The 16,931-nt window shown below is 43.5% G+C and overlaps 1 protein-coding gene across 2 annotated transcripts; it reads left to right on the top strand.

The window, feature by feature from the left end:
* The first annotated feature begins 4,145 nt into the window (after positions 1-4,145).
* LOC139378936 (erythropoietin-like) lies at positions 4,146-16,184 on the top strand. 2 transcript variants are annotated; one of them, XM_071121563.1, is made up of 5 exons: positions 4,146-4,323; positions 13,311-13,441; positions 13,630-13,716; positions 13,886-14,050; positions 15,139-16,184. In XM_071121563.1, exons 1-5 carry the CDS (start codon positions 4,308-4,310, stop codon positions 15,292-15,294), a joined length of 555 nt encoding a protein of 184 aa, XP_070977664.1. In that variant the 5' UTR covers positions 4,146-4,307; the 3' UTR covers positions 15,295-16,184. The 2 variants fall into 2 exon arrangements, with proteins under 2 accessions (XP_070977664.1, XP_070977665.1); XM_071121564.1 differs by having other exon boundaries at positions 4,287-4,793.
* The last annotated feature ends 747 nt before the right edge of the window (positions 16,185-16,931 follow it).

The following is a 16,931-nucleotide window of genomic DNA, read 5'->3' as shown; positions in this document are numbered from 1 at the left end:
ACATGTCCAGGCCCGTCTGAAGTTTGCTCGAGAGCATTTGGATGATCCAGAAGAAGATTGGGAGAATGTCATATGGTCAGATGAAACCAAAATATAACTTTTTGGTAAAAACTCAACTCGTCGTGTTTGGAGAACAAAGAATGCTGAGTTGCATCCAAAGAACACCATACCTACTGTGAAGCATGGGGGTGGAAACATCATGCTTTGGTGCTGTTTTTCTGCAAATGGACCAGGACGACTGATCCGTGTAAAGGAAAGAATGAATGGGGCCATGTATCGTGAGATTTTGAGTGAAAAACTTCTTCCATCAGCAAGGGCATTGAAGATGGCCTGGTCTTTCAGCATGACAATGATCCCAAACACACCACCCGGGCAACGAAGGAGTGGCTTCGTAAGAAGCATTTCAAGGTCCTGGAGTGGCCTAGCCAGTCTCCAGATCTCAACCCCATAGAAAATCTTTGGAGGGAGTTGAAAGTCCGTGTTGTCCAGCAACAGTCCCAAAACATCACCGCTCTAGAAGAGATCTGCATGGAGGAATGGGCCAAAATACCAGCAACAGTGTGTGAAAACCTTGTGAAGACTTACAGAAAACGTTTGACCTCTGTCATTGCCAACAAAGGGTATATAACAAAGTATTGAGATAAACTTTTGTTATTGACAAAATACTTATTTTCCACCATAATTTGCAAATAAATTCATTAAAAATCCTACAATGTGATTTTCTGGATTTTTTTTCCTCATTTTGTCTGTCATAGTTGAAGTGTACCTATGATGAACATTACAGGCCTCTCTCATCCTTTTAAGTGGGAGAACTTGCTCAATTGGTGGCTGACTAAATACTTTTTTGCCCCACTGTATTACGTGTTTGATTGTAACACAAGGGAACTATATCAGCAGGAAACATTTCTAAGAATGCTGTCTGCAAACTTGCGGAGTGGACTCTCGGCCTCCCATTGAACTTGATCAGATTCCTTGAAAGTGTCTCATTATCTTCCTGAGACATGGATTCTATTTCGGTGTTGGCATGGACACTGCTTGTAACTACAAGTAGTTACTGGGCTACTGTTGCTACAGTGCCTTGCGAAAGTATTCGGCCCCCTTGAACTTTGCGACCTTTTGCCACATTTCAGGCTTCAAACATAAAGATATAAAACTGTATTTTTTTGTGAAGAATCAACAACAAGTTGGACACAATCATGAAGTGGAACGACATTTATTGGATATTTCAAACTTTTTTAACAAATAAAAAACGGAAAAATTGGGCGTGCAAAATTATTCAGCCCCTTTACTTTCAGTGCAGCAAACTCTCTCCAGAAGTTCAGTGAGGATCTCTGAATGATCCAATGTTGACCTAAATGACTAATGATGATAAATACAATCCACCTGTGTGTAATCAAGTCTCCGTATAAATGCACCTGCACTGTGATAGTCTCAGAGGTCCGTTAAAAGCGCAGAGAGCATCATGAAGAACAAGGAACACACCAGGCAGGTCCGAGATACTGCCGTGAAGAAGTTTAAAGCCGGATTTGGATACAAAAAGATTTCCCAAGCTTTAAACATCCCAAGGAGCACTGTGCAAGCGATAATATTGAAATGGAAGGAGTATCAGACCACTGCAAATCTACCAAGACCTGGCCGTCCCTCTAAACTTTCAGCTCATACAAGGAGAAGACTGATCAGAGATGCAGCCAAGAGGCCCATGATCACTCTGGATGAACTGCAGAGATCTACAGCTGAGGTGGGAGACTCTGTCCATAAGACAACAATCAGTCGTATATTGCACAAATCTGGCCTTTATGGAAGAGTGGCAAGAAGAAAGCCATTTCTTAAAGATATCCATAAAAAGTGTTGTTTAAAGTTTGCCACAAGCCACCTGGGAGACACACCAAACATGTGGAAGAAGGTGCTCTGTTCAGATGAAACCAAAATTGAACTTTTTGGCAACAATGCAAAACGTTATGTTTGGCGTAAAAGCAACACAGCTGAACACACCATCCCCACTGTCAAACATGGTGGTGGCAGCATCATGGTTTGGGCCTGCTTTTCTTCAGCAGGGACAGGGAAGATGGTTAAAATTGATGGGAAGATGGATGGAGCCAAATACAGGACCATTCTGGAAGAAAACCTGATGGAGTCTGCAAAAGACCTGAGACTGGGACGGAGATTTGTCTTCCAACAAGACAATGGTCCAAAACATAAAGCAACATCTACAATGGAATGGTTCAAAAATAAACATATCCAGGTGTTAGAATGGCCAAGTCAAAGTCCAGACCTGAATCCAATCGAGAATCTGTGGAAAGAACTGAAAACTGCTGTTCACAAATGCTCTCCATCCAACCTCACTGAGCTCGAGCTGTTTTGCAAGAAGGAATGGGAAAAAAATTCAGTCTCTCGATGTGCAAAACTGATAGAGACATACCCCAAGCGACTTACAGCTGTAATTGCAGCAAAAGGTGGCGCTACAAAGTATTAACTTAAGGGGGCTGAATAATTTTGCACGCCCAATTTTTCAGTTTTTGATTTGTTAGAAAAGTTTGAAATATCCAATAAATGTCGTTCCACTTCATGATTGTGTCCCACTTGTTGTTGATTCTTCACAAAAAAATACAGTTTTATATCTTTATGTTTGAAGCCTGAAATGTGGCAACAGGTCGCAAAGTTCAAGGGGGCCGAATACTTTCGCAAGGCACTGTATGTAACATTATTATCATTGTATCACGTCTCACATTTTTTTTACCAAAATTAACTTTGTTCCCAAATGATTCATACAGATACTGAGTACCTGAACCTAGTTCATTTGGATGTGAGCCAAGTACTATATGTCAAAGTATGTCAACAGTTATCGGTTTTCTTCTGAGCAACAACCTAAATGTCATTACAGAGTCTTAATAAAACTCATTAAATGATAATAGCCTTATTAATCAGGGTTTAGGAACAAGGACGTATTGAATAACTGAAGTTCAAACCAGGAATAAACTATTTGGACCTCCTTGTGTGATTGTCTGGGTATCAAATCAGGGTCATCGCCTATATGCAACTGAAAACAACGTTAGCCCACTGAGTTGAAGCCTTTAACTTAGGGGAGCCAACACAAGTCCACATGTTTATTCATCATGTGAATGTTGGTGAAATTATTAAATGGTGCACACAGTTATTTTACAGTGCACACAATCCACTGGGCACCGAAATCAGTTCAACCTATAGTTTTGATTTACATTTGGCTGAGAGTCAACTAACGTGAATTTAACATGAAATCAACACAAAATAAATTTAGGTGAAAGGTTTGGTAAAAAAATAGCTGAATTCCTTTAAATTGATGAATTTTTGCAAATCCAATCAGTATTCCATGTTGACTGAACGTCGTATTTTTTGTTATTGAAATGACGTGAAAATAACGTGGATTTAAAAAAAAAATTATGTTGTTGATGTTGACCATGTCCATGTTGATTGACTGAAGAGGGGGTAATCTACATCTCAGAGCAAAGACATTGGTTCCCATTGTGCTGATGTGTCACCTGATGCTGCTGCTGCTGTGAACGTGCAGGAAGGACAGTGACCAACATCTTTGGACAGGAACCTCGAAGGGCTCCAGGAAAGCCTCCCCACCCCCGCCACGCGTGGCTGTGTCTCCCAGACATCAGGCTACAACCCGGGGAGACGACCGCTGCGTCAACAAAACTGGGTGGGGGTTGTCGGCGTCTAAACAAAGTTTAAAGATGTTGACACAAAAAGCCTCTGAGAAATTCCATTAACAGGCAAATAACGGAATTACTGACATAAAACTCTAGGACAAGGCTATTACTTTTGTGACGCTCTGGTCTGTGAGCGCACCATGGCACACCGGCACTTCTGGTACACTTGCATACCAAGATTACAAAGGATGTCACTGTGTCCAATGAATTAAAAATGTAATTTCTGTAGAAATTGTAGTCAGCCAAGTGGAAAGCGTGTACAGGGGATTATTCATAGATAATGGGTGAATGGGAAGTCCCTCCTTGCTTTTTTAGAGACATGATTTAGGCTACATTTGGGGACTATTGTTTGAAAACATGGATATTATTTGGATAACAATCAAATAAAAAAATGGACCCATAACAGCGGAAGTCGTTCAGATAGTCATCACAGGACAATGCAACTTTATTTTCATTGTCATCAATAACAAAAATCTAACGGATCAGTTGTAGAAACAACTACCGGATAAGTGCAATCAAATCCAGCGACAAATCCATAAAAGAGCTTCGGTTGCAATTAATGGTGTATATAGACGAAACAGCGAGGATCCTGTGAGGGACTATGCGGATTCCGATATGGAGTTACCACCCAGTGAGTAACTAGTAATGCTTTAGTTTTATTCTCCTGGGGTTGAATATTTTCATGGTTTGGCAAAGGACGACCTGAGTTGATGGTTTAATGCTCTTGTCTGTGTTGGTGCGTAAAGAGTGTTTGCGCATCCCTATCGGCTGTATCGTCTTTTCGCATTGCGGATGGGAGGTAAATACACGTTTTAGCAGGTTGCCAAAATCAGTGATGCAAACAAAGCCTGATATATTCTTGCTCCGATGAGGAGCCGGAGGCTACTGCATTTGGCTCTGACTGGGAGATGCACGCAGCACTAAACTCTCCACATGCAGCGTCTGGAGAATGCGGACAAGTGCTCTGGGCATGGTTGGGATTAAATGGACGGATGTCCTTTGCAAACCTGTTGAGGAGTGTGTGAACATATTTTATCATTTCGCGCGATGTGTTTAAACGATGCCGCACTGCTTTGCAAATGTTCCACAATTCAAGTAGAGGTAAGACCGTTTTATAACTACTTGGTATATTATAACCTAAATAAGATATTATATCCACATTTTCGGAAAAATAATTATCTATGTAGCCCAAGTAATGTGTACGTGTTTTGTGTAAGTGTTTTGTGAGCATTTCGATGTCCACATGATGTGAGCAGTGAGCTAGTGGATGTTAATTACAGTAAAAGTTTATTTTCACACAGAGGTTTTGACACAGCGAAGAGCTCAACTGAGCTAGCCTACATGCGTAAAGTTTCCGAATTAATAGCCTAATGAGGCGAAGCATGGAGGAGCTTTATCCCCGCGGTTCCATCTCAGTGGAGAGAATTACGCACGGGTCTCCCTGAGCCACACACGTTTTTCCAGTATTGGATTTGAAGCTGCATGCTGGTACAATTACCATGTTGCACTTGATTGGGGATCACTAAGAAAACGAATTCCAATACATATTTAAATAATGAAGCATTTGATTATTCCATTGTCTTAACCTTAGAGTATCATTTGACTTCCAGCATTTAAGTAATATCTTCTTCAATATACTGTACAGAACCAGTCAAAACTTTGGACACACCGACTCATTCCAGGGTTTTCCTTTATTTTTCCAATGTTCTACATTGTAGAATAACAGTGAAGACATCAAAACTATGAAATAACACGGAATCATGTAGTAACCAAAAAAGTGTCGAACAAATCAAATTATATTTTATATTTGAGATTCTTCAAAGTGGCCACCCATTGCCTTGATGACAGTTTTGCACACTCTTGGCATTCTCTCAACCAGCTTCACCTGGAATGCTTTTCCAACTGTCTTGAAGGAGTTCACACATATGCTGAGCACTTGTTGGCTGCTTTTCCTTCACTCTGCAGTCCAACTCATCCCAAACCATCTCAATTTGGTTGAGGTCGGGTGATTGTGGAGGCCAGGTCATGTGATGCAGCACTCCATCACTCTCCTTCTTGGTCAAATAGCCCTTACACAGTGTAGAAAATAGTAAAAAATAAAGAAAAACTATTGAATGAGTAGGTGTGCCCAAACTTTTGACTGGTAATATAAGTGACAAACATAATATTGTCCAACTCATTGGGTATCTCACCGAACCTCATAGGCTATGCCATGTCTTGAAATATGCAGATAGGCAGATAAAAAGTACATTTACATTGTAAAACTTCTGACAGCCATCATTCTAACTCAGCCCATGACATTTGGACTTTATAGCACTCGAAGAAGGCATTCATTATTGAGTCATTGTTAGTTTTACACTTAAGACACGACTCTGCTAGTGTGCTGTAGAATTTGTGAAATTTGCCAATTGTATGATGCGTTCTATACGTGAGTTTATACTGGATTAAAAATGTTGCTAACTGTAATTTTGTTCCAATAGTTTAGAAATAGATTTTAAGAGGTATAAAAACTTTGGGAGCCACGTCATTCCAAAGATGGTTTATTCTACCTGTAAGGTTTATGCTGAGATTCTTCCATTTAGATCTGCTTTCATGTTGTTGAGTAACAGGATTAGGCTATCTTTATAGATTTCTTGTTTGTTGTCACTTATCAAGCATCCTATTTCATATGTTTTTGTGGTCCACTTAAGGGATTGCTATAGCTCATGCATGATTATGTTTATTTTTCCTGAGATTTTTCAGTGTTACGCAAATACAGTGCCTTGCGAAAGTATTCGGCCCCCTTGAACTTTGCGACCTTTTGCCACATTTCAGGCTTCAAACATAAAAATATAAAACTGTATTTTTTTGTGAAGAATCAACAACAAGTGGGACACAATCATGAAGTGGAACAACATTTATTGGATATTTCAAACTTTTTTAACAAATCAAAAACTGAAAAATTGGGCGTGCAAAATTATTTAGTTTTCAATATTAGTCAGGTGTATCAGGAGATCGTCATGAATATAAACTAAAATAAGTTTAGTTTGTATTAATTTTTACCAATACCTGTTACATTTGGGTTCTGTCTAATTATTTCTGCATGCGGTTCAATTGCCAGTGCAAACAGGAGGGAGAGGGAGGACATCCCTGTCTCATGGCCCTTTCTAAAGCAATTTTATTAGATAATGTATTATTTGTGTATTTTTTGCTTTAGGATATTTACATAATATTTTTATGAATTCTATTTTTTCAGATGGAAAGTTGAATGCTTCCAAAGTTTTGAATAGAAAATACCCACTCAAGATGATCAAAAGCCTCATGGTTAACAAATTCATATGTGAGTACTTTTTTACCCTTCACCATACCATGAGTACCAACCAACTCGGTAGCCTTATGGTTACCGTTTCCTCTCTGAGATTGGAAGGTTGAGCTGATGGATTGGATTTAAGGCCCTGCCCTGCGATATACTGACGTCCTGTCCAGGGGGTGTGCTTGTACATCAAGGTGCCTCACGCTAACAGGAGAGTGAGGCTCCTGTCCTATGTGCCGTTCTGGCTCTGACAAGGCTATTTACTTACCATGGATAAGGAAATGGATGTGTTTCCTGTTAGTTAACTAGTTAACATGACTCTGCAATGTTGAGGCAGCGAGGAAGTCAGGCTTCTAGTTAATGCTGATTCATGTTAGAATGCGATGACTTTACATTTCTCAAAGGATCATTTAGCAGAAAATTGATTTCCACAGAGGAAGTTCAGGATTCCACCCTTTGACATTGCATTACATTGGGATTCCTCACAGGAAATTATGTCATATCAGTGTGACCTGCTTGCTGTTTACTCAAAACTTTTCACATTCATTTACAAGTAAAAAAAACACATTTCAGTAATTTTGCAGATGCTCTTATCCAGAGTGACTTACAGTTAGTGCATTCATCTTAGACTAAGAGTCTAAGAGAAAAGGCTGCCAGTGTAGTTTGTCATTATACATAATTTCTCTGTCACTCTTCCCAATTGGATTGAAGTGCTGAGTTCGCCTTGAGAATAAACCAAGGTCATGTAGAAGTCATTTGATTGATTAAACGTCAAGCCTTGATTGGATTTGGAATAAAAATCCTCTCATAAGAGAGCATCAGTGACAGCTAGGTGACCTTTGGGAGAATAATCTGCCACACTCTAAGTCTGGTGCTTGCCAAGGTGCATAATCTGTGCACAGCACAGAACTAGACCATTGAAAGGCAAAAAATAGAAGTCAAATCTTGGCATTTGGTGCTTTTGCCACTGGTCCTGTTACCTTTACGTTTGTCCAACTTCCGGGACTCAGAGTGGCTGGCAGACATGCTCGTGGCTGGCAGACATGCAGCGTAGACTATTGGTCAGTATTGCAGAGTCACCCAGTGAGGGAGTCTGAGAGTGAGTGAGTAAGTGAGTGCACACACTCTCCTTCACCTTCACACGTAGGCCATGGCAAAGGTCACTCTGTCAACTTGTTGTACAGAGTGATAGAAGGGTGTAGTATTTAGACATACCGCCCTAAATGAGGTCAGTTATGCTGCTTTCACTCACAACCTCTCAGAATGGAGGTGTAAGGTTATAGTGCCATTAAAACTTTACTTTGTCCTGTCATTACATTGTGTCACTACTCCCTAAGTACCTGGAAGGGGTTAAACATATGTGTATACTGCATAGGTTTAGCTGTATACTTCACACACACAGACACCCCCGCATGTGTGTGCACACACACACACACACGCACACACACACGCGCACGCGCACACACACACACGCACACACACACGCGGGGGGAAGTGGACTCAGATCTGCGTAGCTATGTCACAATGGATCGCAGGACTATCGTCTCTGTGACTTTGGACATTGGACTGAATAAAGGTTTAGTTTCTCATCTCCACAGGGCCGGTGTGAGGTTCCAGTAGGTGGTGAGGGGGTGGATGGAGTCAAATGGAGAGCCGACGCAGATAAGCCAGTGCTTATAGCTGGCTCAATTCTAGCACAGTGGGACAACACAGACAGACAATACAAAGAGGTTCTTTGAGAAGCCCCCAGGGTTGGTAGCCTACGAGGCGGACGTGGTCTGGTGCTGTACACCCAAACACATCCTACGTGTCAGGGTAAAGCATCCTACGTGTCAGGGTGAAGCATCCTACGTGTCAGGGTAAAGCATCCTACGTGTCAGGGTGAAGCATCCTACGTGTCAGGGTGAAGCATCCTACGTGTCAGGGTGAAGCATCCTACGTGTCAGGGTGAAGCATCCTATGTGTCAGGGTGAAGCATCCTACGTGTCAGGGTGAAGCATCCTACGTGTCAGGGTGAAGCATCCTACGTGTCAGGGTGAAGCATCCTACGTGTCAGGGTGAAGCATCCTACGTGTCAGGGTAAAGCATCCTACGTGTCAGGGTGAAGCATCCTACGTGTCAGGGTGAAGCATCCTACGTGTCAGGGTGAAGCATCCTACGTGTCAGGGTGAAGCATCCTACGTGTCAGGGTAAAGCATCCTACGTGTCAGGGTGAAGCATCCTACGTGTCAGGGTGAAGCATCCTACGTGTCAGGGTGAAGCATCCTACGTGTCAGGGTAAAGCATCCTACGTGTCAGGGTGAAGCATCCTACGTGTCAGGGTGAAGCATCCTATGTGTCAGGGTGAAGCATCCTACGTGTCAGGGTGAAGCATCCTACGTGTCAGGGTGAAGCATCCTACGTGTCAGGGTGAAGCATCCTACGTGTCAGGGTGAAGCATCCTATGTGTCAGGGTGAAGCATCCTACGTGTCAGGGTGAAGCATCCTACGTGTCAGGGTGAAGCATCCTACGTGTCAGGGTGAAGCATCCTACGTGTCAGGGTGAAGCATCCTACGTGTCAGGGTGAAGCATCCTACGTGTCAGGGTGAAGCATCCTACGTGTCAGGGTGAAGCATCCTACGTGTCAGGGTGAAGCATCCTATGTGTCAGGGTGAAGCATGCTACGTGTCAGGGTGAAGCATCCTATGTGTCAGGTTGCAAGAGGGGGTAAAATTGTTACCTCTGTGAATCCCGGTCTCTTAATTCAAAGGGGCTCCAGCCGTCCCACAGCCAAAATGGAGTCAATATGAATCAATAAAGAAACATCATCTGGTGGAACGCAGGTCATTTATACTCACTAAACAGATATCTTGCTTGATAAGGCAACTCTTTATGTATAAACTGCCTAAACTCAAATAATTGCCTAAAATTGGGCTAAAAACCACAACAAAATGGTTCCTGGGAAACAGCAGCGGAGGCTTCCAGTGTCTGACCTGGCATGAGGCAGCCTTGGAGGGCTGTCTGTAATCCGTAGCATCTCACTGCGTCACACAGTCAGGCTGCAGTGAAAGAGAGCATTCAACGGGATGCCCAAATGACCTGCAGCAGTGTGGAACAACTCCATAGAGCTGTCAGTGTAACCCATAAGGGTTACCACTATTAATATGGAACAGTTTGCACTAGGAGAAGTGCCCTGCAGACTGAATGTATGGAAAGGCCTGCTGAGCCCATTTTTACCAGGCTGTCACTAGAAATACCACACGTCTCCCACACTAAGAACACGCATGACCCCATTATGCGTGACGTTCAGTAATACATAGACCGCAGATTTCCACAAAAGCACTGCTATGTGCTGTGTACAGTTGCATGGTGCTGCCCAATTGACATGGACCCTCATGGAATGCGAGCCACTCCGTGTGTGTCCAGGGCCACATCTGATCTCATGTTCTGGATGACGGAGGCCAAACAGGCGAGACCCATTGCCTTGCTTGCAAGTCAGGTGTACCAAGTAACTCCCAATTCAAAGCGTTATTCTTCTACAGTGTGAATTAAATTGACTGAATGGAACAGTAGTAGTTTGTCTGGAGAAGCAAGCTGTGGAGAGCATAGAACAGTGTCCAGTCTGTGGCACAGCATTACGGCCAGAGCAGGAAAGAACAGTTCAGATGTCGAAGGATTCGGCTGACTGAGGACTAACCTGTGTGACTGGTTCGTGTGTTCTTCATAGGTTCAGAGATTCAGAGGGGTTTCCAAAGGACTAGGAGATGGGCTCAAAATGTGGGGCACGGAGATGGAGGAGGGGATGCTACAGACGATGGGAGACAGGGAAAATGACTTGACTTGGGATAAAGGGATGTGGACAGAATTATGAGAGACGAATCGAGCCAGAGTGGGCTGGGTAGAGAGAGGATGACACTCACATGCATAGGCCGGCATAGCTCCAAGTAAATGGCATTTATTTCATGATAATGTAGTTTAAACAGTAGAGGTGCGAGGGTAAAATCACTGGGGAAGCCAAGCCAGGAAAAAAAGCCATATTGCAAGATGCATGTTGTGATAATTACGTTGTTTGTTCTATAACCTGCTAGTTCATATGCCTCGCGATCGTGATATAAATAGGCCTAAGGCCTAGACAATACAAATACACAGTGGCAGAATCAATTGAACCACACCTTTGTTTCATCACAAAACCGGAGAGCAACCTCTGTCTGGCGAAGTCCACAAAAGCATATTGCATGTAACATGACCTACAGCATGGTCAAGCAAGTTAATGTTTCCCGACATTTCCGGACCACTAAACAGCTACTGATTTAGAACCACAGAGAGTTACCGCAAGTCGCAACGAAAACAGGAACTGCCTCCACTATTCTGGCACCATTTCAACTTCAACATTTCAACATCATCAAATCACCAATGCTTAGTCTAATACAGTGACAACTAAAATATATATAAAAAATATGTAGTCCAATCAACATAAACTAAATATAATCTGTCTGTCCATGGTTCTGATTTGTGTTTGTGGGTGTGTGCGTTTGTGCAAGTAGAAAAAAACATGTTGACTCACCCTACTTGCAGAGAAATGCCAATGACATCGTCATGTTGATGAAATGGTCTATTACTCTGTCATACTGTATACGCTTTTGTTTTTAGTTGTCCTAGGCTACCTGGCTAAAATGCTTGCTCGCTAGCCGAACTTCGTCCCAGTCTGAGGTCCTGAGCGCTCTGGAGCAGGTTTTCATCAAGGATCTCTCTGTACTTTCTTCGTTCATCTTTCCCTCGATCCTGACTAGTCTCCCAGTCCCTGCCGCTGAAAAACATCCCCACAGTATGATGCTGCCACCACATGCTTCACCATAGGGATGGTACCAGGTTTCCTCCATACGTGACGCTTGGCATTCAGGCTAAAGAGTTCAATCTTGGTTTCATCAGACCAGAGAATATTGTTTCTCATGGTCTGAGAGTCTTTAGGTGCCTTTTGGCAAACTCTAAGTGGGCTGTCATGTGCCTTTTACTGAAGAGTGGCTTGCGTCTGGCCACTCTACCATAAAGGCCAGATTGGAGGAGTGCTGCGGAGATGGTTGTCCTTCTGGAAGGTTCTCTCATCTCCCCAGAGGAATTCTGGAGCTCTGTAAGAGTGACCATTGGGTTCTTGGTCACCTCCCTGACCAAGGCCCTTCTCCCCCGATCACCTCCCTTACCAAGGCCCTTCTCCTGCTCAGTTTGGCCGGGCGGCCAGCTCTAGGAAGGGTCTTGGTTGTTCCAAACTTCTTCCATTTAAGAATGAAGGAGGCCACTGTGTTCTTGGGGACCTTCAATGCTGCAGAAATGTTTTGGTACCCTTCCCCAGATCTGTGCCTCGACACAATCCTATCTCGAAGCTCTACGGACAATTCCTTGAACCTCATGGCTTGGTTTTTGTTCTGACATGCACTGTCAACTGTGGGACCTTTATATAGACAGGGTTGTGCCTTTCCAAATCATGTCCAATCAATTGAATTTACCACAGGTGGATTTCAATCAAGTTGTATAAACATCTCAAGGATGATCAATGGAAACACGATGCACCTGAGCTGAATTTCGATTCTCATAACAAAGTGTCTGAATACTTATGGAAATAGGGTATTTCTGTTTTTTTGTTTTTAAAACATTTGCAAAAATGTCTAAAAACGTGTTTCCGCTTGGTCAGTATGGGGTGTTGTGTATAGATTGATGGGGGGAAAAAATATTTTATACATTTTAGAATAAGGCTGTAACTTCACAAAATGTGGAAAAAGTCAAGGGGTCTGAATACTTTCCGATTGCACTGTACATCTCGCTACATATTGAAGGTCTATCCTCTCAGTCCAGGGGCACAATGCTCATACATTCCTATTCATGAATTCATATTTATGGTTGGATCAGAATCACCGTTATAATCCTTGGCCAGTACGGAGAATTGAGTAAAACCTCAAGTCCAAATCCCTATCTCCTTCCATGGCTAATTTAGGAAATGGCCAATTTTAGCTAGCTAGCTAGCCACCGTTTCGCTCGCTTGGATGATTTTTCCGGTGAATATGTGTCATTCTTTGCACCAGCACAAGTAGTTGGAGCTCCTTGTGTTAAGGATACGACATCCCGAGTCCCGCTTGTGGCCAACACTTGTGCCAGTTCAGAATTGCATTTGACCCACCAAGTTTATACAGACCCATGCAGTCTATACCTAGTTAGTCGCCCAAGCTCAAATCCACCCTTAGCCCCTAACCCTTCGATAACGTTTTCCCTATTGTGTATGGGTGTGTGTGTGTGTATGTGTGTGTGTGTGTGTGTGTGTGTGTGTGTGTGTGTGTGTGTGTGTGTGTGTGTGTAGGACTCTTTGCCTTTCTGCTGATGCTGTTGGAGTGGACCAAACCAGGGCTATCTAACCCCCTGCGTCCGATCTGTGACCTGCGGGTCCTAAAACACTTCATTGAAGAGGCCAGAGATGCTGAGGCAGCCATGGTGAGACATTACACACCACATCCACGTCTGGTCTGGCCTCTTGATGGCCATGAGCTGGTGCTATTTACAGTGATAGTCAGAGTAATAGTCACATTTCATCTCACATTTCTCCATCCGTCTTCTAATCTTTCCATGTTTCCTTGCCCCGTTTCTCTTCTCCATCCACCCCCCTCTGATCCCTCTCTCAGCTGGCATGTAAAGAAGGACGTGGTCTTGCAGAGCCCGTCACTGTTCCCCAAACCAAAGTAGACTTTAACGTCTGGGAGAGGAAAACTGTGAGTAAATAGTCTCACCCTCTCTCTCTCTCTCTCTCTCTCTCTCTAAGAATCAATCCTGTTATGCCATTGTAGAGTCATAGAAAGAGAGAGTTTGGCCATTGAGGTTTCAACCTAAATCACATGGCTCTGGTCAACTGGTGAACTATGTCTGTGTGTGATTCTGTAGGCACTGGAGCAAGCTCAGGAGGTTCAGTCTGGCCTGTGGCTGTTAAACCAGGCCATCGGCTCGCTACGAACGTCCGTCACCAACACAGCGCTGCACAGCCACATAGACAACAGCCTCAGAAACATCTTCAGCATTGGACAGGTGCTGCGCAGCCTCAACATCCAGGTGAGCTAGGTCACAGAGGTCAGGGTTCAAAGGGCAAAGGTCAATGGTCAATGGCAGAGTAAGGTTGTGGCATGAGGACGGAGTGGTGAATATTGAGGTAAAATAACTGTCAGGCAAACAGGTGAACAGGTAATCAATCAGTGCTGTAATTCCCACAATTTCATTGTAGTTATTATTGAATGACTTATCGATGTTGCTATTGGAGACAAGAATTGGAATGTTCGCTATCTTTAGTTCACTTAGGGCCCTGTCCAGGCAGATGCATTCCTACAGACACGCAACGTTTAATCTGAATGACTCAGTTCCTACTATTCCCACACTGTAGAGCTTGCTAGTGGAGGGAAGGGGGGAAGAGGGGAAGAGGGGAAGGGGGGCTGTATGGTTGTGTCATACGGACTGTAAAGAACTGTCATGTCTGAGAAATTCGAAGAAATCCCTCGCCAGTGGGGCTGGTTCTTAGATAGTAGCAGAAATTCCAACAACCACAATCGCTTACACCAGTGAGGTCACTGACAGGCAGGCAGAGTTCACTGGGTACATGCCAAGGCCATGGAAAGACAAACGGAGCTCCAGTCACTCCATCTGTACATTCAGGCTCAAGGGCCACTGAGAGGTTTCTTAGTAGAGACATCAAACAAACATCGCCCAAGGCTTGTACCCTGGTGAAATAGACCTACTGCTGATATGCACTATCAGGGTTAGGTAGTAATGGCTTACACAAAACAGGGATTAAGAAGTAACTATAAAAATGATGGTAATCAGACCCCTGGATCGTCTGGATCTTTGTGTCAAATTAAATTTTGGATTAGTCAACTCATCTCCAGCTTGTTCACTTCCCAAGTACTAGGACATGGGTATTCAACTCTTACCCTACGAGGTCCAGGGCCTGCTTTTTTTCTGTTGTACCCGATAATGACTTACACCCACCTGGTATCCCAAGTCTAAATCAGTGCCTGATTAAAGTGAACAATTTTTTTTAAAGCAGTGGAACTTGCCTCGAGGTCCAGAGTTGAGTTTGAGGGCACTAGGATAACATGAATATTTCTCTTGGATCCTTCACATCGCTGTGTTTTTCTTCTTCCTGTCAGGAGTACACCCCTCCAGCAGGGGGAGTGGCTGGAGGTGAGGAGACATGGCGGTTGTCGTCTGCTTCAGAGCTCCTCCAGGTCCACGTTAACTTCCTGCGAGGCAAGGTGCACCTCTTGCTGTCCAACGCACCCATCTGCCACCAGGGTAGCAGCTGATTGGGGCTCTCCAAGGCAGGGCTGAACTGATTGGAGCTCCCTCTGGCAGGGGGGGCGGGCTCTTACACTATTGACCCTGCTTGTTGCCAGGTAGAAGTCTAAAAGAGGAGAGTGTATGGACCAGATCCTCTCAGAGGAGAATGAAGCTATGTGGACAGAATAGTTCCTATTGGACCTTTAAAAGAACAAGAGCAGGTAGCACCTTGTGAATATTGACATGAGGGAGGAATGTGGTGAAGAAGTCAACAACGAATGGGGCCAATATAATGCACCGCTCTACGGCTCTTCAGTACTGTGTGTGTGTGTGTGTGTGTGTGTGTGTGTGTGTGTGTGTGTGTGTGTGTGTGTGTGTGTGTGTGTGTGTGTGTGTGTGTGTGTGTGTGTGTGTGCGCGCTTGCCTGTGTGTTTTAGCATGGACTGTGAGTTCTCACCGCCAAGCACTGGACAACCCACGTGGATTGCACCTGATGACACCTTGTTGGAGTTGTTCTGCACTGTACCTGACTGACAGCATTGACAGCCTGTCAAAGTCCAGGAGGAGGAGGCCTAGCCTATACCACAAACTCTTCAAACTTCACCGCCCACCTCATTCTTAACACACAACACTTTTCCAACTGCTGTTTATTAGTGTCCTTAAATGAATTTTATATTGCTCTTTGTAATTACTTATTTATAGTTCTACATTTAAGCTCGACTCACTGTCATGGCGAAAGTATTCTGAGAGACATACTGTAACTATGAACTAGAGGCCGCCGGTGGGCTCCATCGGTTAATCATAATCACTATATAACGCCACTGAACCATGTTGTAAAGATATTTGTATAATTCAATATCCAACTGTTCACTCCTGTCTGTTACCCTTCATAGAATAAATGATCTGTGTGTTTGTATGTACTGTATGAGAAAATATCTGTGTGAATGACAGTTTTATGCAACTCTTATAACCCTATTTGAACGGACTAGAGGTGGGACAGACAGAAGCGGAGGTTCAGTCGGGTTGAAGGAGGAAACGATTGAGAGGAAGGGCTTACGTGAGAACTCTGAAGCTATGCTCTGATTATCAGTGTGTCTGGCTAATGCAGACCAGTGCTCAACTAGAGCTTCGACGCAGATAGCAAGACTGCCAGGACAAATATTGATTGGTTCTTATGATGAACATCCTGCATGCCTGTTTTGTCTCTCTTATACCTTCCTTCAACCAGCAGCCAATCAACCCGAATCCTGGGAACCTTTGGAGTCGCTGACGTTGTGGATGCTTTCACTTTTGGGATTAGATTTGTTCTCCTGGGTAGTTTTGCTTCTCGTTTGAACGTTTTACAGTCACAGTGCAGATGTTTGTACAGGTTTTTGTCCTGTTTGTATCAGTTGTTTTGCCCCCTCTATCATAGTGCCATTTGGTTTTTAAATACAAAATATCATTCTTTAATTTAAAAAAGGATGGACGAAAAAAAGGCAAGAGGAAGTTTGTTTGTCTGTGTGATAATTGCATCACTTTTGTTGTCCTGTCCCCTGGAGATATATCTGTGGTTTGGAAAGAAAGCCATAGCCGTAACACTTTATTTGGATAGTCCATCTGTAAATGCTCTACAGACTACAAGTAACATTTCAACTAACTATCTACTAACCCTAGCTCTAAC

The sequence above is a fragment of the Oncorhynchus clarkii genome, chromosome 21 (genome assembly GCF_045791955.1).
Source record: "Oncorhynchus clarkii lewisi isolate Uvic-CL-2024 chromosome 21, UVic_Ocla_1.0, whole genome shotgun sequence".
Classification (NCBI taxonomy): Eukaryota; Metazoa; Chordata; class Actinopteri; order Salmoniformes; family Salmonidae; genus Oncorhynchus; species Oncorhynchus clarkii.
Note: the sequence above shows the minus strand (reverse complement) of the source record. Positions and strands in the feature narration are given on the sequence as shown.